Raw genomic sequence first — 27,672 nt, forward strand, 5'->3', positions numbered from 1 at the left:
TGAGAACCAGGTGAAAAAAAGTTTGTATTGTATACATGTTCTGGTAATAGCTTAATGAAAGGCATTCAATATTGTATCTAAGGCATCAGTATTAACAAATATACTTTCACATTTTGTTCTGCTTCAATCCCATGGGAAACTATGGGAAAGACCTAGGACTAAACATCACAAATGCATTTTAATCTAGATGAGCCTAAAATAGGAAATTAGTTCTATAGGACATGTCTAAACGTTAAATTAAATACATAGCATGTTTGAAATGGTAGTTAATTATTCTACAGACCAACATGGTACAAAAAGTTTTAGAAACTATTGTAGACCAACATTTCAATAGTCTCAAAATATAGGCACTTTGATAAACAAAAGTAAATATTTGTATTTGTACAATAATAATTCTGAAAAAGTTACAAAATTATAAAAAAAACAACTATAAAATATGAAAATATAATCATTTTAGGCACAGGGAAAAAAAAAAGGGCAATTAAGTAGCATCTCAGTTCCCATGCATTCAAATGTTTTTCATAAACAGTAGAATCTTAGTTCCAAACACATTCTAATGTTAACCCAATGCTAAGAGTTTGTGGTGTGAAGACTTGATACTTTGCTATAACATTTACTTTCACACTGCCCTCAGTACAGCAAGTGAAAGTTGTTGATTTATAAATGATCACATTCTTGGAAGGAAAACATTAGAAACAACATTGTAATAAAATTGTATACAAAATATAAGTAATTTTAATTGTATAAATATAGTATTTAAAAAAAAAAACATGACAAAAAAGCAATTAGCCAAACTAATAAAAAATCTTTCTTGATATAACTGCACTACCTTTAAAATAGAATAACATTAGGTCTGAAAACAACTTTCCTCTTGGAAAGATCATTTTTTTTTACAGCCACCTTTTTTTTTTCTCAATTAATTGTAAATAATAATAATATATACAAAAATCTGTGACATGAATCAAATTCAAAACTCCTGACTTCAATCTAAGTAAGACCAAACTATGAACTAAAACAAATCCTGTTTGAAGTTTCAGACATTTAGAGACATTGAACTAGAGACTAGAAAACAGACTATGTACCAGTGCAAACAGAAACAAGACTTTGGTAGTTCCACTCGACTCCAATCAGTTGTGCTAAACCACAAATAAAGTGTCTTCATTTAGAATATATATGATACAAGAAAGATATAACAGCTAGCAACATAACAAAGAACATTTACAGTACAGTACCACAATACATTGATTCATTTTAAAAGCACCAATGTTAATGTGACAGTAAAAAAGCTGCACACCTGACCATTGTCATGATGTTCTTTACATTTCTGATGTTGATTCTGAACATGAATGTCAGCCTTAAGCTAATCCAATTATCAATTTCATTCTCTGTCGTCATACTTAAAATTGGAATAATTTGATATAGTTAAATATTTGATCAGACCTTATTACAACAAATAACAAATAGTAATAAGACATAGTCTCCATGTCAGTCACAATGGGTGCAATATTCACAAGGTAATTCAGACTCTAACTAACCCATGCAAGATAGTTATCAAGTTAATTTGATCTTTCCTTGTTTGCCAACTTGTCTTTGGTGGTAGCTATCCTTAGGGTCTCAAATGTATGCCATTTCTAAAATTAAATGCTGACAAAATGAAAATGAGTTGCTGTACTTTCTATAATAACATAACCTATAGAAATATGTAGAATAAAGGTTTCAAATCAAGTTAGTTAAACAAGTTCTAGTCTTGTAATCAATAACTTTGTTGCACTCAATCAGTTATATGCAAGAGAGAAACTCAGTAATAGAAAAAAAACGTGTGTGGTTACATTTGTAGAGCATTTGGTATTGAACATTTGATTTTCACCCACTAGATCATGTTTCCAGTTTGAATAATCATTCCCATACCCTAACCAAAGAGGGATAACTCTGAATTTCAAAAATTCTTTATTTAAACATTTAAAAAAAAAGTATAAAAATTTAAGATCTAGTACTAATAAATAAATAAACAACTTTAAAAAACAGAACGATATGTCTTAGTTTAAAAAAATATATACTTTTAATACCTTTGGTATATATCTTTGAGGGCTTATACACTGGGGCTATGGGCCTGTTTGTTCGAAAAATTCTTAAAAAGTAATAATAAAAAAGCAATACACGTCCAGTTTTCACTCAAAAATAGTCACTATGGTCTAGTTTTTGTTGTAAACGAGACACGATGAGCTCTCCCTAGAGGAAAGTTTAAAAAAAAAAAGGTTTCTAGCACTTTATCCTGCTGTATGACTTAAACGTAAAAGACCCACTGTACTAATGTAGGAGCTATTGGGTATTTGAAACATTCTGGGATAGCCATGGATTTACTTTTACAGCATAACTATCAAGGCCTACTCCACTCTAAAAGCTATGACTACAACAAAACTAATCCCCTGTCTCTTTACTACTCAGTATTGCTTCCCCTCTAAAGCAAACAGTAGGTAACCAAGCATTACATCCAAGGAATTCAAACAAACCAGATCAAGCCATACCTTTTGAGGGAACACTACCTGTTGAGTGGAGTAACAGTTCAATAAACAACATAAATATCTAGAAAGAAACATAAAATAGTGACATCAAGTGCATAAAACTAAACATACAAGAATTCAAAAAGATTCAATACTTTCTAATTGTTTACAATAAATGAAGTTAGTCATGTCTGATCTGTATACCAATGTCTAAAGTTATAATGACTGATGACATAATGTCTGATCTGTATTCTAATGTCATAATGTCCGATGACATAATGTCTGATCCATATACAGATGTCTTATGTCATAAAGTCTGATCAGTATACAAATGTCATAATGTTTGATGTCATAATGTCTGATCTGTATAGCAATATTTGATCTGATGTCTGATCTGTATACCACTTTCTAATGTCATAATGTCTGATCTGTATACCAATGTCATAGTCTATACAAATAATGTCAAAGACTATAATGTCTTATCTGTATAATAGAAAGTTATGAATTCCTAACAAGTGATTTTAAAACAATATTATATTTAAATAAATAAATAAAAAAAAAAAAAAAAAAAAAAAAAAAAAAAAAAAGACATTTTCAAAATAAAAACAGGAGTGCAGAACACATCACAACCAGATTTTGTCTGTGATGAAAGACTGACACAGGATGTGGGGCCCGTACTTTTGAATGTTTTAAGTTAAGTTGAGAATAACAAGGGTTCAACAATAGCAGCCATTTTCTTTTGTTCAATTCTGGCAAGGTGTCAACAACAGTGAGTGATCATCTGAAAGTACGAAAAGTTGGTCCTTGATTGCCAACAAAGTCATCCATATCTCCTATCAAATCATCCTCGTCATCATCCAGTCTGGTCATGCGGAACTGACTGTTCAAAGAGAAAGTTGAATGGTCGACTAAATATATAGGTAAGTAAAACAATCACATTATTAAATGTAAGACTGATTAACTGAGACGAATTTCTGCTAGAGTTGACTCTTGCTAGTCCACACTTCATAATACCAACACTCAGTAATCCAACATGGTGCCCATGTTCATTCATGTAATTATGTACAGAAAAGTAAAAAGTTCCCCTTTCAGGGCAGATGGTGTAAAGGTCATCTGTTTCTGTGGCCCATAGTTTTACTAGGGTGTCATGTGGCCAGCACAATGACCTACCACCTTTACTTTCCCCAACCAATGTCAGGTATCCATTAGAGCTGAGTGGCCTCATGAGGCACCCAAGATCTCAGAATTAAAAATACCAATCTTCACCAGGATTGGAACCCAGGAGCTCAGTTTGGAAGCCAAGCACTTAACCACTCAGCCACCGTGCCTCCATAATTATGTATACTGTTGTACATATATTTTTAGAATTTAGCTGGGCTTAAATTGTAATTTAGTACAGTATGTGAAAGCTGAAATCATGTTTTGAATTTTGCAGATTAATAAATTTTTCTTTTTTGTCCACTGTTTATTTTGCACCTTTGAAAATCAAACCCCTCTTATAACATCATAAATAGGTCACATAATATAATAACTGAATGTACTGTGGAAATACAATATTCCAATATCACTTTCATATATGTCATCAAAAAAAAGTAACAAATAATGAACTTAAGGCCATAAGACAGCCACAGCTAAAATAATGTTTCTTAAAGCTTAGAAAAAAAGGGACTTGAAACCAACTTACAGAATTCTGTGTCTTTTATTTTTCATGTAAACAACCACAGCAATGAGGACAATCAAAAAGACACCAATACATGATACCACCACAGCCACCGTCAACCTAATCTTGTCATCTGATTGAGGGAGACAACATGCTTTTAGTGCATCATGGGTAGAGAAAATTAGTTTTCAAGTTTTAAAATCATAGCAATTAAAATATGAGTTGAGTGGGCAGGTCAAGTTCAGCATGCTTTTGAGGGCAAAGGTTAAAGAGTGAGTCATGTGGTCTGCTCAACAACCACCTAACTATACATTCCACAACAAAAGCTAAGTGGAATAAAGGATGTTCTAAAATGATAACTACAAGTTCTCAATAAAGATTTGAACTTGAGACTATTAATTCAGAAGTCAAGCATTTTACCTCTTTGTCACCAGAAGAAACAAAGGATGAGCATTAAATATCTAGAAGCAGTTGATGAATCAAGGGTTATGATTAAAGAAAAGACAGTAGTCAAAGAACATTAAATAGTCACTGAACATTAAATAGAGTCATAGAACATTTAAATAAAGGAGAATCCAGTTAATTAGACCACATCAGGACCCAATCGTTTTGACTCTGTTAACCAGATAGTCTAATTCAACTGTATAATTAAATTTGTTTTGGTACTTTAACATTCAATCTGAATAGATAGCTGGTTTAATCAAATCGTGGACCCATTAACCCAATTCGACAGTATACAATTTTATTTTTACCACCTGTTAGTGACATTAAGTTGTTTGACTTGAAACTACAGTCTGTAGTGCTAAAATGTTTGTGTGCATAACACATGATTTAGTTTTTATATTTGTCTTCTACCTATTAGTGCTGAGTAGACCAATTTAAATTAATTAAACCTTCAAAATTAAATCATGTATTTTGTTTAATGGAATTTGAATTTTAGAGCTTGAGCTATTTAGCCAGGAGTTCTTCCCCTTGGCTGCCTTGTAGATACTCTTAGATCAACTCTAGAAGAATACAGTTTCATCATGTCAAAGAAAGGTTACCATCATTGTTTGTAGGTGGCTTGATGGAAGGGAAGCAGTTCTCAAAGCACTTGTCTAGAGACCAAACTCTGTCATTCATAGTGAGAGTTTTATCAGTCAGAAAACTTTTGTAGCCGTCCACTATCTGAGCAAGTTGGTTTTGGAATGCTGAAGAGATGCTGAAACTGACTGTCACTTCCAAACTTTTGTCACTATGACACTCTGGCTTTTCTTGAAGAACTGGAACAGAGAAAAAAAAACAACCTTCAAATATTTTACTTTTTCAACCTTATTAATAAAAAAAAAAAAATATAATGTGTTAGTCATGTGTCCGGTTTTGGTAACTAAGGGACTTAATGCATTTATCTTTGTGATGTCAAGTTCCCCAGTTTCCAGCTAACATGTTAAGTGGCTAGTTCAATGCCCAACCACTCAAAAATGAGACACACTCAAATTTCAACCCAGTTTCAAACTTTGGAAGCAAACAAATTGACATCAATAATCAGTCAAACGAGAACAAGACATACTTACCATTGATCATGTTCCATGAAAAACCACAGGATTTCTTTTTGTTCACTGCAAGGATAAGATTTTTAGTCAGAATGTCTTTAAAATCTTGGGGCAGGGTGTCTTTGACACAAGCTGTGGGAGACGTCATTTTCAACTCAAGTTTTTGGGTAAAATTCAGCTGACATGTGTTCTTCTTATTTCTGGTTGGCATGGTGACAACAAAAGCTTTGGAGGAACCTGTTGATGAGCATCTCGAGAAGGACACATTAATTTGCGGAAGATTCCTGTTTGGAGAAAGAGGGACACTATAAGCAAATATTTCTGAGAAAACCTGAATTTTGTACATGTTTGTCAGAAATTACTTCAAAATTTGAATTAGTTATGACAATGAAATAAGAATGCTATTCAAGTCAATGTTTTCATACATTAGTGTCAAGATCTAGTCTTACAAAAAGTGCAGATATTTGTACACAATTCCAATATCATATCAATATCATACTTTCATCCATTTAAGTGAATGGTAGCATGAAAAACCCAAACATTGACCAATGGTTTTAGAACACTGATGTCTGGCTGAGTGGCTAACTGATGTACAGGAAGAATTCTTGAGATTGACACAACTTAGTTGTGCTTGCCGAGAGCAGCAGGATCCCATTCTTACCCTATCTGTCAACAAAAGAGATTGGACCAGAACGCACTGAGCATATGAAAGACAGGCTTCATAAAAGAGATTGGACCAGAATGCACTGAGCATATGAAAGACAGGCTTTATAAAAGAGATTGGACCAGAATGCACTGAGCATATGAAAGACAGGCTTCATAAAAGAGATTGGACCAGAATGCACTGAGCATATGAAAGACAGGCTTCATAAAAGAGATTGGACCAGAATGCACTGAGCATATGAAAGACAGGCTTTATAAAAGAGATTGGACCAGAATGCACTGAGCATATGAAAGACAGGCTTCATAAAAGAGATTGGACCAGAATGCACTGAGCATATGAAAGACAGGCTTCATAAAAGAGATTGGACCAGAACGCACTGAGCATATGAAAGACAGGCTTTATAAAAGAGATTGGACCAGAACGCACTGAGCATATGAAAGACAGGCTTTATAAAAGAGATTGGACCAGAATTCACTGAGCATATGAAAGACAGGCTTTATAAAAGAGATTGGACCAGAATGCACTGAGCATATGAAAGACAGGCTTTATAAAAGAGATTGGACCAGAATTCACTGAGCATATGAAAGACAGGCTTTACAAAAGAGATTGGACCAGAATGCACTGAGCATATGAAAGACAGGCTTTATAAAAGAGATTGGACCAGAATGCACTGAGCACATGCACTGAGTCATGTATGTGAAAGACAGGCTTTATAAAAGAAATTGGACCAGTACTCACTTTGGATTAAATGTTATCAAACTATCTTGAAAGTAGCTTTCATTCACTCTGCTATCTATTGGAATTTTGCTGTCTGTTGAGTAGACCAGAGAATCCAATTCAGATTTACTTGTGGAGTTCAAGAGCACTATCAGCACAGAGGTCCAGTCCGTGATTTGCTATGGAGAGAACAACTCAGAGTTGATAGTCTTTTGATGCTTGGAGGAAACAATGGGTTTATTTTATAGCTTCTACTGTCATTGCTTAGTCGTTAAAGAATAAGAATCAAATAGATTAATTTTGACATTGGGATATTCCAGTGTTTTTTTTTTTATTTTGGGTTCCTTCAGAATTGAAGAACTGAATCTCCTAGCCCAAACCTTCTGCATGAACATCAAGATAACAGCCCAGAGTGCAAACCAGTCAGCCAAGTTATCTGGCATTAGTTGTGAAATTTAAATGTGACAGATGACACACTCCTATTTCACGGCCACAGTAAGAGGTCAACTTGATTCACTTACAGTATACAACTAGACCCTTCCATTCTCCCCACCTCAATCTTCTTAATACTGTTAAACGTTGAGCTCTTGTCACTATGATAAAGTGAGCCCAAATGCCCAAACACTGTAATCTCTGCCAGTCCAATAAATAACAAGAACTTTCCCAACCCAAACTACACATTACATCATGTATTATCCTCCTAACTATCATCCCTTGGGTTCTATGATAGAGCACTTACTTTGTGAATGGAAGACAAATTGGTGACAAAAAAGCCATCATCGTTAAAGATACCTTCCAGGGGTCTCAATTTTGCATTCCTTTCTGAATAACTCACTGTTGCATTCTGAATGACCAATGAAATGTTCTTAATCGTTGTATTTTTGGGACCTATGAAAAGTATAAATATATTCCTATTACACTTTTATTAGCAGCTCCTGAAAGAGGAAAAGATGATATTAGTTTTGTGTGACCTCAAAAACTCAAAAAAGAGATTCTATGGCCTACAGTTAATAAGGGTGTCATGTGGCTAGCACAATGACCAACTGCTTTACTTTTCCCAACTTATGACAGTTACCCATTAGAGTTGGGTTGACTCAGTGGGGGCCTTAAAAGTCTCTGTCTTAACCTAATTCAAACCCAGGTCCAGAAGCCAAGTGCTTTACCACTCAGCCGCCATGCCCCCTTCATGATATTTGGCAGATTGCAATCTTGTCACTTTTTTCATCTAAAAGCAAACTACTTTGTTTTAAAAATTAGCTATGCACATTAAATACTTTTAAAAAAAGGGTGGAGGCTATGTTAAGAAAGAGAATTGATAGTTTGGTACCTATATTTATATAAAATTTATTCATTATTATTGGATAAAATAATATTTTAAAAGTTTGTTTTCTGCTGTACAAGTTAGAAATAATTTCTTGATTGCATTTAGTTTTGTATGTACATAAATGTACACATATTTAAAGCAAGATTTAATAGGCAGTGTTTAATATTCTTTATTACTAGCATTGGTAAGAATATTGAGAAATTGCTTGACAGAAGTTAAAGACTTCTTACAATGGCCAAGAAAAAAAGATTGGCCATTCACCAACCCACTTGTCCACAGAGGGAGCTAGGATTGTGGTTGATGATAGTTTGTACTGCCCCAGACTTGCTGATCTCCGTCTCGACAGGTCTGGGAAACCCAAAATTCTCGACCTGTATGGCGACATTCATGCACTACGCAAGACAGCAGGGTTTCTGTCCAGGGCTTTTGCAAGAGAGGATTTGAGCCTCTCAAGCCCTCACTCTAATGGAGTTTGATGATGATGATGATAGTTTGTACTTCATAGCTTCTAATAGTCCTGCTGAAACGATTGAATTCTGCCATTATACAGGCATTTCTTTTACCAACAGATGATCCATGTTTGAACCTTTTTGGGGCCATATGTGAGTTTGTGTGAATCCCAAACTCTTTTGTAGTTTAATTTTTAGAAACTTTGCTCTCCAGAGTTAGTGGGGACTTACCTTCAAGCTCTAAAAAGATATCACCAGAATCAATTAATAGATTGGTTTCACTGATCTTGATGGTGTACTCAGGGGAAGGCATTTTGGTACTTGTCACCTGATCAAGAAAACAAACAAATTCATTACCGGTACTGATGACAATATTGAGCCAAACCAAGTAGTTCTTGTTACAGACAAACTTCCAATTTCTAAATACAAATACTTCTAAGTAACATCCACAGGCCTACTGGAGTGGCTCAGAATGCATTTTAGGCAATTCAAAGATGATGTCAAAGAAAAACACTAGACTTAGTGCTTTAAAACCCATATTTTGCTAAGTACTCTATATAACACAGAAAGACAATTAGAATCCCCCAAAAGAAGCAGTTTGATTCCTTTATATGATTGCACCAGGACTGGATCAAATAGCAACACTTTGCCAGACTGTGCTGGGCATTTTAGTTTTAGCAAGGTGAATACTAATGGGCAAAAAACTGCTTAACTTTTATAAAGCCAAACCTAAGTCTCATTAAGTTTTACTTGAAATTTGGCCCCAACAACAAGTCTAGGAAGATTTTTTTATGATTTGTATCAAGACTAATGTACAATAAATAAAGCACACTCTAAGATGAGATATATGTAACAATGGTATTTGGGGGGTTGAACACATCTTGCTATTTTTGGAAACTATGTCTGATGACCCAAACTCCACCATGTTGCCAGAGATATTTGTTTCAGTGAAGAAATTACTCTTCTTAATGAAATAAAGCTTTGAATCCTCAAGTGGAAATCATAAACACACAATATACATTTCATTTCAAAATAGAGTCACTCGAGTAGACTTCACATGTAGTTTGATACTATTCTGACTGACTCCTTGTAAATATATCTTCTCTAAAATTAGACTTAACATGTATTTTTAAAAATATTCTGATCGACTCCTTGTAAACATATCTTCTCTAAAATTAGACTTAACATGTATTTTTAAAAATATTTTGACCGACTCCTTGTAAATATATCTTCTCTAAAATTAACATCTCCAGCATTAAAGGAGAGATGAGAATTTTCTTGTGTGTTTATTTTTAACTCCCTTGGCTATTTTTAGTACTACAGGAACTTTATTTTTCTTTTCTTTTTTTTTTTTAGTTTACACATCGCTTGAGACCTTAATGTACATTATGTGACAATATATTTGTGACAAGTCTGGTCATTCTTGATAACTTAAAATTGTACCATGCAGGCGTGAAATGTTATGCTCTGGCTAGAAATGATTAAATAATGCATCTCACCAAATAATCAAATAAACATGTTCAGGTTTTAAACACTTATTTGGGACAGAACTTTTAATAGTTACCAGCACAAAAACTGGCATTTCTTTTTTAAAGAGAAAAACATTTTGCCACAACATTTCTAGTTATCTGCTATATCTAGTAGAATTAGTAACAAGTTAATGTGATCATCCTTTAAACAGATGAAGAAAATAGGTGATATAAAAAATTAATAATTTCCTAATTTCATTAAATAAATCTTTTCAAAGGTTTAATAAAACAAAATATTTTTAATGCACCTAAAAAAAATGTTTTTTTTTCTTTTCTCCTTTCTATGATACCTTGTTATTTTTTTAATGTTTAATTTCCCATTTCATTTCTGTGTTTGAATTGATTCAATAGTAAAGTTTCCCTTTCATAATGTCAGATGGGCACTAATAATAGATGTGCACTATAAAAGATGTGCACTATAATAGATGTGCATTATAATGTCAGATGTGCTCTCATTTTTTATGTACACAAAGATAAAGATGTCTGTTGAATGGCTGCCTGGTCATGTGGTATTCCTGCTGGACATTCATCTCAATGGTCCTGCGTTCATACCCTGCCCTATCCATCCTCTGCCACTATGAGGAGGTCTGGGCTTGGATGTAGTCATCTTCAATTCTGACGGAACATAAAACCATGAAAAACAAACAAACCAATCAAATTGTTTCATCGAAAAGTTGATTCCATTTGAGTTTGAGTAGGTTTCAATGTATTCCTATGGTATAGAGGAGGAAAAATAATAAAATACATTATATTAAGGGCTTACTTTTGATATGCCTGGTGTTGTATTTATAGGTGCATCTGATGAGCTAGTCTGGATGGAAGGGCTTGCAGTACTGATCGTAGTTGCTGAGGCACTGGTAGTAAATTGTTCAGTTCTTGTGGTACTGGCTGAAGTACTGGTACCAGTAGTACTAGATGGTTGGGTCACTGAGGTATGTGAACGGCTCAAACTAGATAAAGGCACTGTGGAAGCTGTCTCTGAACTGGAGGAACTAGATGTTGGAGCCACCATGGAAGTTGTCTCTGAGCTGGAGGAACTAGATGTTGAAGGCACCATGGAAGTTGTCTCTGAACTGGAGGAACTAGATGTTGAAGGCACCATGGAAGTTGTCTCTGAACTGGAGGAACTAGATGTTGAAGGCACCATGGAAGTTGTCTCTGAACTGGAGGAACTAGATGTTGAAGGCACCATGGAAGTTGTCTCTGAACTGGAGGAACTAGATAAGGGCACTGTGGATGTTTTCTCTGAAGTGCTACTAGATGATGGGGACAGTGTGGAATTTTCATATGAAATGGTGGTACTAGATGATAAGGGCACAGTGGTAGTGACTTGTGCAACAATGGTATCTAATGACATCATCATCTTATTAGAAGGGGTACCTGGGGAGGACTTGGAGGATAATCCTTAACAAAAAAGGAGATGAAAAAAAAAAAGAAAATATTAATGACAGACCTAGTAATAAAATAATTTTAGGGAACTATTTAGAAAATTTAAAAAATTCAATCCTTTACAATAACATTTTTAAATTAAAACTAATTTTGTGCTTCAATTAAATCACAATATATATATATATATATATAAATATAATATTTGTTTATTTAATATGCAAAATATCCCAAAATACCTTGGGCCAAGCAAGTGGTAACCAAGAAAGACAACATGAAGAAATACATCTCCAAGCAACAGTTTGATGAATCTAGGTATCTTTTCCTTCTCAACTGAAACATTAAATGATTCAAATATTATTTAACAAGTACTATATCTGTAGTTAATTGCACAATGGTCTGCTGTTCAGGAAGAAGTCAATGGTTTCTCTAAAAGCATTTGAAGTACATAATATTACTGAGAAACCAAGTTTAGGTGTTTGTTTATTTTAGGACAACTTTTTTGTGTTATTTATCCACAATACAATCATTGATTTGACCCCATTCTTTCAGCCAAATAGACAATATTATCAACAATGCTTAAAAAGTCTTTTTTTTTCTCCTAAAATGTTTTTAATTGCTTCTTATTTAATCTTGAAAAGGGAAAACATACACATTTTTTTTATTATTGATCTTTTTAAAGAGAGAGGGGTAAAAAAGGCTCTATTTGTCTACATTAATTTTTCTATATGGTTGCTACACAGGATAGTGAGCTCAAACAATTAATTTATATGTTTTATATATGTTATAAATATGAATAACTAATAAAAATACTTTTATTTCAATTTGTATCAAAATATTGTCTAGATCTTCTTCCAAAGAGACTTGTACGCAGACATTAAGTTTTTTTATTTCTTAAATTCCATTATCCAAAATAAAATTTAATGTTGATTTTATAAGAGTCATTTGTTTTAGATAACATGCAAAATATAAAAAATGATAAAAACAAAACAAAGCTTATATTAAGTGTAACAATTAGTTTGTAACAAATGTAGACTATATATAATAATAATAAATCTGTGCGATTTGAAATATTTTTTTACTAATTGTTTTGTCTAACACAGTTTCATGCTTTTAGGATTCTCAATACGCTACGATCCTATCACTTGTCTGGACCAGTTGGAAAGGGGGAGAAAGAGCAGGGTATCTGGGTGATCTCTTTGTAAATGTGTTTAAAAAAAAAAAAAGGTACGACCAGAATAAAAACTTGTGGGCTATTATATTTTTTAATTGAAAACCTGATGGCAGTCTATATAAACAATGGAAAAGGTCCCAGTAGAAGTGAGGAAAAGACAAAATAATAAGTCACATTGATTAATGGACAGTGTTATAGTTCACATAAAATAAATTTTGTTAGCAGATATAAAAATAATTACTCAAATAACTTATTACAAATATAATGTACAAAAACTACTAATGTTTTTCGCTTAAAAATGTTTTAAAATGTATAATAAACAGTTTTTTTCACTATATTATAATAATATAAACAAAGTATACATTCTCTCCCCATCCCTCCCCCACAAACAATGTCTGAATAACTTTGATGGATGGCTGCCTGGTCTTGTGTAATGTTAGTGATTTAATAATAATTCAATAAACTTAGATACCAAAAATAATGAACAAAAATTAAAAATACGTCTTAACACTAACACTCATACAAAACATAGATATGTATCATTATAAAACAGATATGTATCATTCTTTTAAAATAAATAATATGATGAATGTAAATAATGTGACCAAAACATTTCACGGCAAAACGTTCCATGTGCCAAAACGACCTTCGCGTCAAAACGTCCTGCTTCGATTCTTGTTTATAAATTCTAGAGATTCCAAATATTAGAGCTCTTCAACAATTAAGATTAGAATCAATTTTACTCCTGGCTGACAGACTACTGCGATGATGGTCTTAACCACAAGTGTTATTCATTTTTGGCACATACTGGGAACTAAGAAACCAGGCCAATGATATGATCAAAGTTTCTAAAATGGTGAAAATTTAATTCCCAAACAAGAAATCCTGTATGTACATTCTCTTTTCAAGTGACTAGAAAAGAATAGGAAAGAATAAAAATATTTTCCTGAATTATTGAAGTCAATAAGATCTAGACTTTTGAGGCAGAGTGGTGCTTCACATCCAAGCTTAAGGGCTTGTGTATGAATTCTGGATGGAGACATTTTCTATTGAAAGTGAGCTGAGTTATATTTCTAAAGGTTACTTAGAATCCTTGTTCACCAACATCCACAAGTCAGATTGAATCAGAGCAAGCACTGTAGTGGCATGGTGACACTATACAATGATCAAATAATAAGAAGAAGAACAATAATAAAAATGTTTTTGTTTCCAAAGAAGATTTGACCTAGTTTTTAAAAATCTTTATTATAACATACAAAGGCTCACTTGTTAGTCAATCCTATTTTTTTTTAAAGGATTTAATTTTATCATTGTCTACAATAAAACATGACATTTTTTTGTCATTGACATATCAAGATAACATGATAACAGTAGGTCATGTACCAAACTACAACACACTTGAACAGGACACATTTGAGAATATCAATATTTTTATGCCTATTAACAGGCACAAAAAATATTTCAATTGAGTATATCTTATTGTTTAGAATTGAAATGAGTTTATATATGTTTATATATGTTTATATATGTTAAATGATACTATTATAAAAGTAAAGTACACCTTTCAGACCTAGCAATCTATAGGGCAGATGATTTAAAGTTCATCTGTTTCTAAGGCAAATAATTAATGAGGGTGTCATGTGACAAGCACAATGACCAGCTGCCTTTACTTTCCCCAACTAATGTCAAATACCCATTACCCATTAGATTTTGGTGGACTCAGTGGGATCAGGGGTGTTCTAAAAATCTTAAAATTCAAAATCCCAAATTCAAACCTGAGAACCCCTCTATTTGGAAGCCAAGCATTTTTCACTCAGCTACCCTGTGCCCTATGCTAATACTATAACCAAGAATAATTTAACTTTTAGAGCCTTATTAACAAACAGTCAAGCTGTTGACTAGGCATTATCTCTTTGCTATATTAAAGAAATGTTAGCTGTGGATAATTGCTAAAGAAAATCAACAGCTAACTACAATGCAATCAGGATTTTGTTATACTGTACAGCTAATAAGCTTAAATAAATAAAATGGTGCTCACTAAATTGACATTCAATGAAAATGCAATAAATTTTAAACATATTCGTAAATCTCAAACCTCAAATTGAAAAGAAATGGAACAAACAAATATCCCAATGAGACGAGATCACAGAATGCAACATATGCTATGGGCCCAGTATGTTTATCAATTCACCTTTACACCCATCTCTCCCCTCCTCCCCTGAGAAATGGGACACAATTCTTTTAATATAAAACAAACTTGGATTAGATAACTCCAAATTACAAGCACTGAATGTGTTATCTCCCTGGACATAATGACCAATTAAGATAACTTGGTCACATGATATTTGATTTTTGTATGTTGATTCCAAACTAAAGCTAAAGTGATTTCTTGGTCCAATGTTTAGTGGCTCAGAAAGTAATTAAAGAGTAAATACAAGCAAAGCCACAACTTAATCATTTCAACTTCATAGTCAGGGTTAGTTTATAGTCAAGGCAAACATTGTCCTAAAATATATAGAGATAGTAATTAAAAGATATACTTCTGTTGTAAAATAACTATTTATGCTCATTATCTCTTGCTAATAATTAAAAGATATAATTCTATGTAATAAAATGACTTGTTATGTTCATCATATATTTTGAGAGTAATTTTTATGATGTACCTCAAAATGACTCAAAGGAAATACAAACTCTAAATAAAGACAAACAATCTAGAATACTTTCATCTTAGTGAATTACCAAATAGTCCTCAAGAAACTTGTTTCCCTTTGCAAACAAAATAAGAAATAAAAACATACAAACTATGATACACAAAGGGTCACATCTATTTTTATCCAAACATCCAGTAATAACTTTGTGCTAGTTGTCATCATCAACAATGAGATAACTTTAAAAAAATGACCTGGAGGCTGACTTCTTATCAACAGAGTTATCTCTAGATTAGAAATGTGGAGAGTAAGGAACGATAACTTTTTTTTCTATTTCAATTTCACTAAAGCTTGTCAATTAAGCCATCAAGCAAAAAATTCAAAATATCACTAAAATGATCACGCTCTTGCAATGTAACTGTGGAAGGACAATAAGGACAACAGTGCAAAGACTTCAGCATCACTAGAATTTTTTTGTTTCAAAATTACTTTTGTGTAGCACACATTTCATATAATATCATGCCCAGTGCATTATGGTCCAATCTTTTTGTGGACCAATAGGGGGAAGAGGTGTCTGTTCAACAGGCGTTCAACAAACACAACTCAGCTTAAGTGAAGATTCAATCTCAAGTCCCGTTGATAGGTAGTGAGCAACTTATGTCCCACACCCCCAAAATGATTTCAGTTGTCACCCTGAGGCTTGGGTCTGAAGCTCACCACTTTCCATAGCTAATTGAGTTTACATAATGCTATGTGGCCAAGTCAATGATCAACTGTTTTTCCCCTCCTGATGTCATTACAATGAGGCACACACAAGTTTTTACATCTAGCTTAGTGAGCTTTAACAAGTCTGAATGGTATTGAATAGAGAGCTTAGCCGTTGGTCAGTTTTACAGATTTTCAATATTTACTTTACAGGTATTAAATATATATAACTTAGTAGTTGGTCAGTTTAACAGGTCCTAATTATTTACTTTACAGATATTGAGTATATAACTTAAGTTATATTTAACTCTTTTTCTCCTTAATTATTTTTCCACGTTCTGACAGAATTGTTCATTTTTTAAATTTGTATATTCTACCATGTTAAGATTAAACACTTTGTTTGTAGACAAAAAACTTTACTTTTGAATTAGAATTTAAGGACAACGGTCAACTTGAAACTATTTTTTGACTTGAATTTAAGACACATACTGCCTGTCTACAACTTGTCTACTGCTCTTGACTGCATTAAACACAATCACTAATGAAGGTAAGAAACACAAACTATTGTAATTGACATAACCTAGGTACTGTGTTGAATCAGTTACATTTGGAATGCTGTACAAGTTACAGCAACATCTCACACTTGAAAATGATAAAAGAGTAAGCAGTATCAAAGACTTCAGAGAATACAAAAAAATGCCAAAAAAAAAAAAAAAAGATGTTTTAGTCTTTAGAGTAAAAAAAAAGTTTATGCAATGCAACTGGTATAATTATTATAACTATTTTCAAGACATGATCATAATATATAAATCCATTGCCTGATGAAAAAAAAATGGTGTGAGCTACCAGTGATCTTTTTGTGAATTCAAAGTAAACCTTACAGTTATTTACAAAAAATAAACAAATGCTCTGACAAAAAAACAACAACTTGCATACAGCAGCATTATATTTACTCATATAAAATCTAGGTTTATCAAGTATTATTATTAACATATCCTTTGGTTATAAATGTTTTACAAAAGTATGTTTGTAAGTTTTTTTTATAAAATCACTTTAAATAAATATACTTAATTTATTTATAAGGACTAAAAAAGAAGAAAAAATGCATCTATATTAGTTTATACTAGTCAACCCACGGCGTAGCATACGCCGTTATTGTGCGGGGCCGGCCTTAGGCCAATGCATCCCATGTGACCGCAGTGGGTCCCGCACTTTCAAAGGCAACGCGCTAATTCTAGGTGTAAATTATTAAATTAAACCATTTCATAACTTATAACTGAATTCCTGCTGCCTCCTGTCGATTTACCAGGAGTCCTGGAAATCTCCTAAAATTGCAAAATATACAAAAAACTCCTGGAAATATCTGGAAATTATTAAAATCTTTACAAAAGTCATACATATATAGACAAAAATTTTCATTTTGGGGTGTCATTCAATATGGAAAACGCCAATCCTATGCGCGATAAAAAAAAGGCATTATGCAATACTCGTAATTGTGGAATATAGTGAAAGAAGCTTCTCGAGCCTCAAACTTATGAAGAATTACTTGAGGTCAACAATTCTCGTAGATAGATTGAAACATTTGGTAATTCATGCTGTTGAGCGTGATCTATGTAGGAAATACAATTTTTATGATATACTGTATGAGTTCGATACACGCAAGGCTCGCAAAGTAGTTCTGTACATAGTAAAGAATTAATAAAATGCAAAGACGAATTAATTTTCTAATATAAACTCTTAAATTTCACTTATTATCCAAATCAGAAACCCCATTAGTAACAACCATGCTGAGATTACTCCCGTAGAGCACGGAAGAGGAAGCAGGCAGTGAGTTGTAAGGTCGCCTTATCCCCGTACAAGGACAGACCTTTTGCCGCACATGGACCAGTACTTCCTCTCTCAATTCCTTGTCCCGATTGTCCCTAATGCAGAGCTCGGCATTCATAAAGAATGTGCTCTATTGTCTCATCGTCCTCGACGCAGTGGCGGCACCGTGTGTCTTAGTTCTCCTTCCACCATCCAAAGTACGTGCCTATTGGACAGTGTCTGACTCGGAACTGGGCTAGGACTGCATGTTCCACACGGCAGAGCTCCCACCACGCGTCCTTTCAGTCTGGTCTACTCATCTGCCTGTGTAGCTCTCGGCCCTTGTCGGAAACGTCCCAACCCTTGTACCAATGTGCCAACAAATGGGTGTCGGCTTGGGATTGTACACTCGTGAGAGTGCACGGTTCATCATATTGGGTGCACGTTGCCGCTGTGGCCTTTGCTAAAAAGCCAGCCTTCTGATGACTGACCAGACCACAATGGGATGGAACCCACTGTATAAAAATATTTACATTGAGCTGTAGATGTCGCTTCACCACCGAGTGGAGCGCTTCCACCTTCCCGACGCCTGCAAGCTGCCCTTCAAGGGCATCGAGGGCAGAGATTGAATTGGTAAAAATGACCACGTCCACTGGGGCTGTGGATCCATTTCTGACTCTTTCCGCTACCCACATCAATGCTACGAGCATTGCTTCCATCTCAGCTACTGTGCTGCTTTTCCCATTGCAGGGTCCACTCAGCTCTACACTTTCGGGATTACCAGGGAGTCAGACCACCGCCCCATACCCAGCTTTCACAATGCGTCTGAACAGATCCGTCCATGTAGATAGTGGTCACTCCAGCCGGATACGAAGCGATGGTCTCTCTGGCTGCATGTAGTAGCCGTGTAGGATCCCACCGCTTGGTCACCTCTGCGCCAAGAAGGCTCTTCTGTACCGTCGACCGAAAGCTTTTGTCAGGGGGGAAGGAACCGAACGGGGAAAGAGCAGCCCGCTCTGTCGGCAGATTTATCTCTGACCAGCTCACGCGCCACATGCATGAAGCACGGATTTTTAAGATGTCTCTTGCCCTCCCAGATGTCGACCAGACTTCTGAGCGGGCATCCCTCCTCCAGCTGTCCGTATCTCTCATGAGCTATCAGGATGGCTCGCTCTCTGCGGCGGCACATTGGCCATAATTTCGCCAGCGGCAATTGGCGTTGTGTGAAACGTGCCACATATGAGTCTAATAGCTTGGTTCTGAACAGCGTCTAGTTTTGCTACAGACGTTTGCGATGCTCAGACCTAAACAGGTAGACTGTAGTCCATATGAGACCGAACTGCACCCATGTACAGTGATGTCAGCACACCCGCCTTCGCTCCAGCTAGCTTCTTTACGACTTTTAGCCACTCACGTGCTGGATATGGTCGCAGAAGGTAAATTTCTGATCGAGGATGACCCCTAGGTACTTGGGCTTTTTGTCCCATGCCAGAATCTTGCTATCCATCCGGAGCTCAACTGGTTCCTTCACTATATCGCGCCCTAATGTGAACCACGAGTAAACCGACATCGAGTGGTTTACCTCGAGGCCCCATAGCCTGGAGTAGCAAGACACTGTCATCAGTGCTTGCTGGAGGGTGCCATTGAGTTGTTGGCGATCCCCCCCCACTCCCATAACACGATATCATCTGCAAATAGTAGCTTCTGACATTTCAAGAAGGCCGCTAAGTCGTTGATGAACACAAGAAAGAGTGAACAACTGTGAGCCGACCCTTGCGGCACGCCCTGCTCCAATGGAATTTTTCTCGACACGTGCTTACCAACTCATGTCTGCACTGTTCGCTCCGTGAGGAAATTTTGTATCCACCTAAGCATATGAGAATCCACACCTAGGTTCATGAGCTTTAACAACAAACCGGGCCGCCATACTCTGTCATAGGCTAGTTTGAGATCTATGAAAACCGCTAGCGTCGACTGACCAGGTTGATTTGTGTTGCCCCACTGGAAGCCGTCCGCCACCTTCTGCATAAATAGTGTCACCTGGTCGATCGCATTTCGGTGCTGCCTGAAACCGCCCTGTTCAGGAGCAATGAGACCTTTCATTTCCAGGAACCATACGAGCCTTCTGTTGACCATGCGTTCCACCATCTTCCCAGCGTTGGACATCAACGAGATGGGTCAATAGCTTTCTGCCCGGTCTGGGACTTTCCCCTTTTTAAGAAGGGGTATGATCATTGCCTCCCGCCAAGCCTTAGGGAAATCCCCTTGAGTCCAAGTTCAATTGACCAATTCCAAGTTTCCATCTGCCAACTGGGCCAAGATTCTTAAGCATCTCATTGCTAAGACCATCTGGGCCCGGTGCCTTTCGTAACTTGTACTTCCGAAGTGCAAATGCTAGCTCTCCATGGGTAAATACGTTAGTGAATGTGCTTGTCTCATCTTCACCATAGATGGATGGACGGCAGGCATGGGAACTCCTTAATAACTTGGCTAGGGCGAAAGAACCAAAAGCAGCAGCGCCCCTGCTAATGGCTCAGGTCATGGTGGTCACAGACCGTCATAGGTCGGGCGCTCTAAACCATGGCTTTGCTGACATCTCTAAGTCAGCGAAACGGAGCGACATGTCGAAGGCCCTTAATGGCATCAGAAAGGCCAAAGCAAAACGGTGCATGGTCTATGGTGAAGATGAGACGAGCACTTATTATCCATATCTCTACCCAAACTTGGCCCCGCGAAATCCGTTTCGCATAGGGCCTCACAAAGGTTGAGTCCGACTAGCAGCTGGGAAAAAGTAGCACTGGATAGATCCACATGAAGAGAGAGAGCATAAAGGAAGGGTCTCGGATTGCATATGCCATACACAACAGAAGCAGAAAGGTGAAAATGCAACAGCGCCTGGTGATCACATATGCCCAAACTGCGATCGTAAAATGCCACAGATATAAATATATATATATATATATATATATATATATATATAGAGAGAGAGAGAGAGAGAGAGAGAGAGAGAGAGAGAGAGAGTATATGAGGCAATAGACTATAAGTACATAAAATACATATTGCAGGAGTGAATCTACTTCTTTTAATACAATCTAAATAATTTTTTATTAATACAGATATAATTTATTAGCAATTACATAGTGGCGTTCATTGACTGTGCTCAGTGTCCAATGAAGTGGAAAGCACAAAAACTGCGTTCAATATAGGAACATGAAGTGACCCAATTTATTTTAAAATAAAATCTTGACTATGAGTGGTAATTCAAAGGAACACAGCTATTTTTATTGTCATTAGTTGAAGAATAAGAATCTGCTTTCAGTTTTTTTGTAAGTAAACCTTCACCAAATAAAGAAATAAAATAAAAATTTGACGTAGTTCCCGAAAGTCGGTGTTCAGATATAAGAATCTACTGACTACTATATATATGGTAAAATATATTTTATTATGATAGTTATTCTAAATTAGTATATTAAATCTAGATTCTAGATGATAGACCTAGATCTATATGGTATTAGATCTATTACTATCATTGAAACAGCAATTTCAAGAATAGATCTAGAAATAGAATCTATAAAAAAAATCTACACTAGTTCTTCACAATCACATATGATATATCATGAATTCTTGATCTCTTGTCACACTTGACTTGATCTAGATTTAGATCTAGAGTAGTTTATGCTATTCGGACACCTATAGGCCAAAATTTCAAAGTTTTACTTTGACAGGGCATTATTTGACAATGGTTCGACATGGAAAAGAAAATGAAGTATCAAAATCTTCTTTAGTTTAAGGAGAATAAGGATGACTACTTATATTTGTACCCCTAACCTATATTTGTTATTATATTTAAGGTCAAAGAGGCCATGTGTTTTCATTTAATTCAGACAAATTTGACCCACATTATTTGATTCCGGACACCATAATTTGTTTCAGACAGTCTCTATATTTAGGCATCAATAAACTCAGATTTTTATTTTATATTAACATTACGGTAACTAAATTTTAAGATCCCCAGGCATAGCACCTCACATGAAATCATTAAGATGTTTTCATTTTATGCATAAATACGAACACAAAAAATAAAAATATGAATACACTTATTCTTCCAAAATTAGGTCACTGGGATAGTGACTTCTACACAGACTTTTAGACTTATTTTATGTTTGCATGATTAGATGTGTGTTGAAAGTTTGTGTTTTTAGTTTATTCATTTAATAAATTTCTAATACAGATGATCTTTTGTAGTATAGTACAGGTTAGGATAGCCATTCTTGCCTAAATAGCTGAAACCTCTATATTCTCTCTATATATAATATAAATCTAGATTTCTAGATCTATCTAGTAGGTCTAGATCTAGGCATTAGACTTCATTCAATGTACCAAGCTCACTCCAAACATTTGCCCATTTATTCTCTATAAAAACAACAACAACAAACAAACAAATTTATAATATAAGATCATTAAAACTGATGTCCAAAACTGGCTGTCTCAAATAAATTTTGGTAAGAAAATAGTAATTTAATTCAAACACCCTATTAAGTATTAATTTTTTTTTTGTTATGGAATCAAACAACTTGGTTTATGTATCAAATAAAACAGCTCAAAAAACAGAATAAATATTGCCGGGCTCATTAGCATAGACTTAGGCAACCAAAAAATATAATCTTAACTCTAGGAAGAGGTATTTATAAGTAATCCGGGTAACAAAGGACAAAGGAAAAAACAAAAACCTGTTGTATACATTTTCATTTGAAATTCTTTTTTCTTACATAAAATAAAAAGACAGCTAAATGGAAGTAAATTGGGTCAGAATCATTGGAAAATGGACAAGTACATTATTATTATACAGCACACTAGTTTCATATTAAATATCAAAATAAAAATTTAATGACCACAAAACAGCGAGTGTCCGAATTCATGTAATGTCCGGATTAAATAAACTACTCTATTCTCTATCTAGATCTAGAATTTAGTAGAATAGACTTCAATAGATCTGATCTATCTTAGTAACTAGAGTTCTAGACTGACTAATAGAGACAACAGAGTTACAGACTCACAGTATAGACATCAGACTCTGATCAGACATGTCACATAGACATAGTAAAGTGACATTGACATATTATTATTACATCTAGATCTAGATCTATAATGACTATATTGACTATATCATCATAAATGATCATATATGATATGTAATTTAATTATCAGATATCTAATTATGATATTCTAGACTAGATTTAAATTTAAGATTAACATTATCATTCATTATGATTATCATTTTTGATAAAATTTATTAAAATTATATATTATTATAATAATTATTATTATTATAATAATATACTTAGATACTAATATAATATAGAATAATAGATAGTCTAGAATAGTCTAGATCTAACGGGGTTATTCTAACGCGGAAAGGGACAAACTGAATTATTACAATTACCTAGATATAGGAATAGATCTTATAAACGAGATGGTATTGTAATTTTTAACAAATTAGAAGTAGAAAGATCCGTGATACTCATACTGAATGATGATTATGATCTATTCTATAATTTTTATATTACTTGACAAGTGATTGTTGTAGAGAAGGTTTAAAATGGTTTTTAATGATGAAGAGCACCTAAACGTGAAATTAGTGTAGATCTATTTTAAGATCAGGGAATTTTTTTTTCCAAAGCCAACTGGGCCTTTTCCTTTACCACCCCCCTTCCCAGCTTAGACAAACAAAACGAGATAAAATAGAATTATTGGGAGCAGGACCAGATTTAGACTTGTCTTGATATCGTCGTAAACAAAGATTAGGGGAACCTTATAAATCGAACCCCCCCCCCCCACTGGCTATAATACGCTCATCTAGTTTACAATAGAAATCTGTCTTTTGCTTGATTGAAAATAGGCCTACTATAGCTATAGCTGGGACCTTCTTTATAGGGGGAGGGGGAAAGCCCTAAGCCCAGTGGCGTCACTAGGGTGGGTGTCACCCGGTGCGGTAAGTTCAGCTTTCCTCTCAAATCTTCCCAACAAAAATTTTAACTTATTGTTTATTTGTTACGCCATAATACAGTGGGCTATATAATTATCTAAATTCGTTGACAGTTATTACTGAATGATAAAACAAAGTGTCGATTCTATTTTAAAATTTAATTGTTTCATTTTATCATATTATAGTTATTGCATAGTTTAAAATATAAGAGTTTAAATTAGAAAAATATTGAACATCAACTGAACATGATTTCCTTAGTAGACTTTAAAGAGCGTCTAACGGAAACAGTTAAACATATATTGTAGTGCTAGTTTTGTGCCGACGACGAATTTCAATTTATTAATCAGTACAAAATATAATAGTAAAGTAACACTTAAAAGCTTACAAGAACTTTTCAGGATTTCAAGCTTGAAAACTTATAAAAAAACAACAACAACTGATGTCAATATCTTTTGCGATTTCAATGGACAGAACTGCTTGATTTAAAATTCGTGCCTCAATAGTTCTAAATTAATAGTTCTTAATTAACTTTAGTTTTGAAAAGCTTCTTTCAAAAGACATCACGTTTACATACATTATTGGCAAGAAGCAGTTGAAGGTTTAATCAAAGGGCTGGTAAAAGTTCCTTAAGTCCCATCGGTATTTCATTTGAATTGTAGAATGCAAGTACTTCATAGTTTTAGCTTCCTCAAAATGAACCTTTGCTGCCTAAAGATGTATTCTAGTTTTGGTATTTCTGTTTAAAATATCTAGTCATCTGTCTGAGCATAAAGGGGATCAATGCACTCTAGCATCATCCTCTTGTTCCCTACTTGAATAGTGAGTCCGGCATCCCGAGATTACTCTCCTAACATTTTTATACTGTTTAAACTTATTTTTATGTTGCAATAACATGCTAGTTTGATTTGACAAGAGTTATCTTAATAGCATTCTTAGATAATCTATTACTCTTTTCGTAGAGAAAATACTAAAGCGTTCTAGCTTAGTCACCGCTACGCACTACGCACTGGCGGATCCGGGGGGGGGGGCGGTAGGGGTATTTTGGCCGATTCGCTGGGGTAAGGGGGGGCGATTGCATATACTACCCTCCCCACTCTAGCCCTCTGAGTGGGGGGGGGCGGTTCTGTTTTTATTGAGAAATCATAGTATGTGAACAAAATTTGTCGATTATCTATATAGGCTAATATAAATTACGTATTGATATGTGAACCCATTTTATATTATGTCGCTCCACAATCTAATCTCAAATTTTATGATTAGTAAATATAAAATGGAAAAGACTTTGCTTTGGAAAAGTTATAATTCAAACGAAATTTTTCAGTATAAGAGTCACGATTAAGATGAGTTCTAAACCCAGGTAATCTTTTCTTAGTCGCCTTTTTAACCTTTACTCAATCTGATATTTTTCTAGTGAAATAAAGTTGGGACTATAACTCACAATTTATGCTTGAATTTTACTGAATATTATTTATCGAATATTTTTTTTTTCGGCGGCGATCCTCAAAGCCTTAATCTAAATATGTGATGCATCTTATCTTTTCAAGGAACAAATCGGTTTTATTTGCAATGTATTAAGGGCATATAAATTCATATTAGCATATTTTTCAACATTATTCAAAAGGTACTCTATAATAGGATGAATAATGAGCTTTAGGTCAGGAGAATGCGTTTCTTCAGTGAAGAATGCAAGAAAACGCTTTTGGAATCGGGGCTTCGACCGAACATCACTGATGAATAATGAGCTTTAGGTCAGGAGAATGTGTTTCTGTAGTGAAGAATGCAAGAAAACGCTTTTGGCGTCGGGGCTTCGCCCCAAACCCCACTGATATATATGTTGTACGCACGTTAAGGCATAGGGTTAGGGTTTACTGGGCGTTAGGGTTTGGAAAAAAATCACCCCCCTCCCACTCCAAAGTTCTGGAACCGCTAGTGATTCAATGACTGCCCCTTTATGACTGCTTTTACTGACATATCTTACTTACTGCTCTTAACTCAAGGTTAAAAGTGTTCACCTTCCTAAACATGATTTATGAATTACACTCACAATAACAAAATAGGGTATTTACAATGTGGCACCAACTTTGAGGTGGTGACAAATTCTTTCAGCATAATAAATGAAATGTCATCTCTTTTTATCACTGTGTACCTACCTACTTTTGAACCCCCCCCCCCTCCCCCCCCTCGTATATCCTTCATTTCCTATGAACTCGAAGATAAAAAAAAGCCGATGACATACATGGCATGTGTATGTTGGGTCAGCAGATATGCATGCTTCTTTTCATACTGGCCGCTCTCCTTGCATCGTATCTTGAGACTCCGACACTCAAGGCTTCACGCTATGAGGAGCGATGAGCTAGCGTTTCCCAACAGTGAAAGTCAAACTCAAACTTCTAAAGGGAGCCTTTGCAACGCTTATTGACAGCTGACCCCCCCCCCCCCCCCAACGCTTTTCTGCAGATACCCATAAAAAAAGTTGTTTATGGAGGCTATTTTCAGGCATACGGACTACTTCAACCTTTTGTGATCTACTGCCGCCTTTTCGTATTAAAAAAAAAAATTCCACCACGCCCCACTCTTTATTAGAAATATTATTAACAAAGTCACAGTCAAAGTCCTTCATTTCAAGAAACAAAACAATTTCTTCATTGGGACCCAACACTCTTCTCAATACAGTACCTTGCTATTTATCGTAATATTATCTCTTGTAGCAAGCTTTTTTTTTTTTTGGTCAGAATAAGACGCCAACAGAGCGACGGTTAAACGCTCTTTAGATATTCAACTGTTTTGACTCGCTCATAACGTCTAATATTTAAGAACCTTTTGAATAATGCTTTTACTTTAAAAACATTGGAGACTGGTTTAAAACCACAGGGAGTAAGTAAAGGCTGCCAACCAACTATTTTCAATATCTTCCTTGAAATAGAATAGAGACATGGTTACCAGAGTGATTGGACCTCACTATGACCTGTTATCTAGTGTAACAAAAAAAAAACAACGGAAACTAAAGCTCTATGGCCATATTACAAGGTCTTCGGGGCTTGCAAAGACCTTCCTTCAGGGAACAGTACCAGGAAAAAGATGAAGAGGCAGACCGAGAAAGCGATGGGAAGACAACATAAAAGAATGGACGAAAATGCCAAATGAAAGAGATTCTATCCAAAGCATTTCGAAAAATAATATTTAAAAAAGATGTTGATTTATAAGTGATTAATTTTGTTCAGTACGCATGTTTGAAACCTCGTATTGTTACAGAACTATAAAAGTCGGGAAAAGGCGACTAGGAAAAAAATATTTGGGTTCAGAACTCATCTCAATTGTTACTCTTATACTTAAAAAGTTTCTCATGAATTCAAAATTTTTCCAAACAAAGTCTTTCTTTCAAAATAATGTTGACACATTCATGCGCAATTACATAGATTCTGTCGCCGTATTTGTCTATTCTGTTTTAATAGTCATGGTTGTAGATTTTTCTTGCCATCTATAATATAACCAGGAACTCTGTAGGTCCGTAAGAACTTCGATGTTCGTTTTGTCTACGACATTTCTTACCATGTCATTGACTTAAACAGAAAGGAAAGCCAAGCTAAGGAA

At 34.9% G+C, this 27,672-nt stretch overlaps 1 protein-coding gene across 4 annotated transcripts; it reads right to left on the reverse strand.

The window, feature by feature from the left end:
• LOC106074178 (uncharacterized protein DDB_G0271670-like) lies at window positions 1-23,680 on the reverse strand. 4 transcript variants are annotated; one of them, XM_013234912.2, is made up of 10 exons: window positions 23,539-23,680; window positions 12,002-12,095; window positions 11,140-11,780; window positions 9,079-9,175; window positions 7,814-7,962; window positions 7,096-7,253; window positions 5,715-5,977; window positions 5,205-5,423; window positions 4,186-4,294; window positions 1-3,381 (listed from the first exon to the last, which is right to left on the reverse strand). In XM_013234912.2, the coding sequence occupies exons 2-10, from the start codon at window positions 12,048-12,050 to the stop codon at window positions 3,279-3,281; spliced, it is 1,788 nt and encodes a 595-aa protein (XP_013090366.2). In that variant the 5' UTR covers window positions 12,051-12,095; window positions 23,539-23,680; the 3' UTR covers window positions 1-3,278. The 4 variants fall into 4 exon arrangements, with proteins under 4 accessions (XP_013090366.2, XP_013090364.2, XP_013090367.2 ...); XM_013234910.2 differs by lacking the exon at window positions 23,539-23,680 and adding an exon at window positions 15,676-15,829; XM_013234913.2 differs by lacking the exon at window positions 23,539-23,680 and adding an exon at window positions 15,600-15,679.
• Window positions 23,681-27,672: the final 3,992 nt, after the last annotated feature.

This window comes from Biomphalaria glabrata, chromosome 3 (assembly GCF_947242115.1).
Source record: "Biomphalaria glabrata chromosome 3, xgBioGlab47.1, whole genome shotgun sequence".
In the NCBI taxonomy this organism is placed as follows: Eukaryota; Metazoa; Mollusca; class Gastropoda; family Planorbidae; genus Biomphalaria; species Biomphalaria glabrata.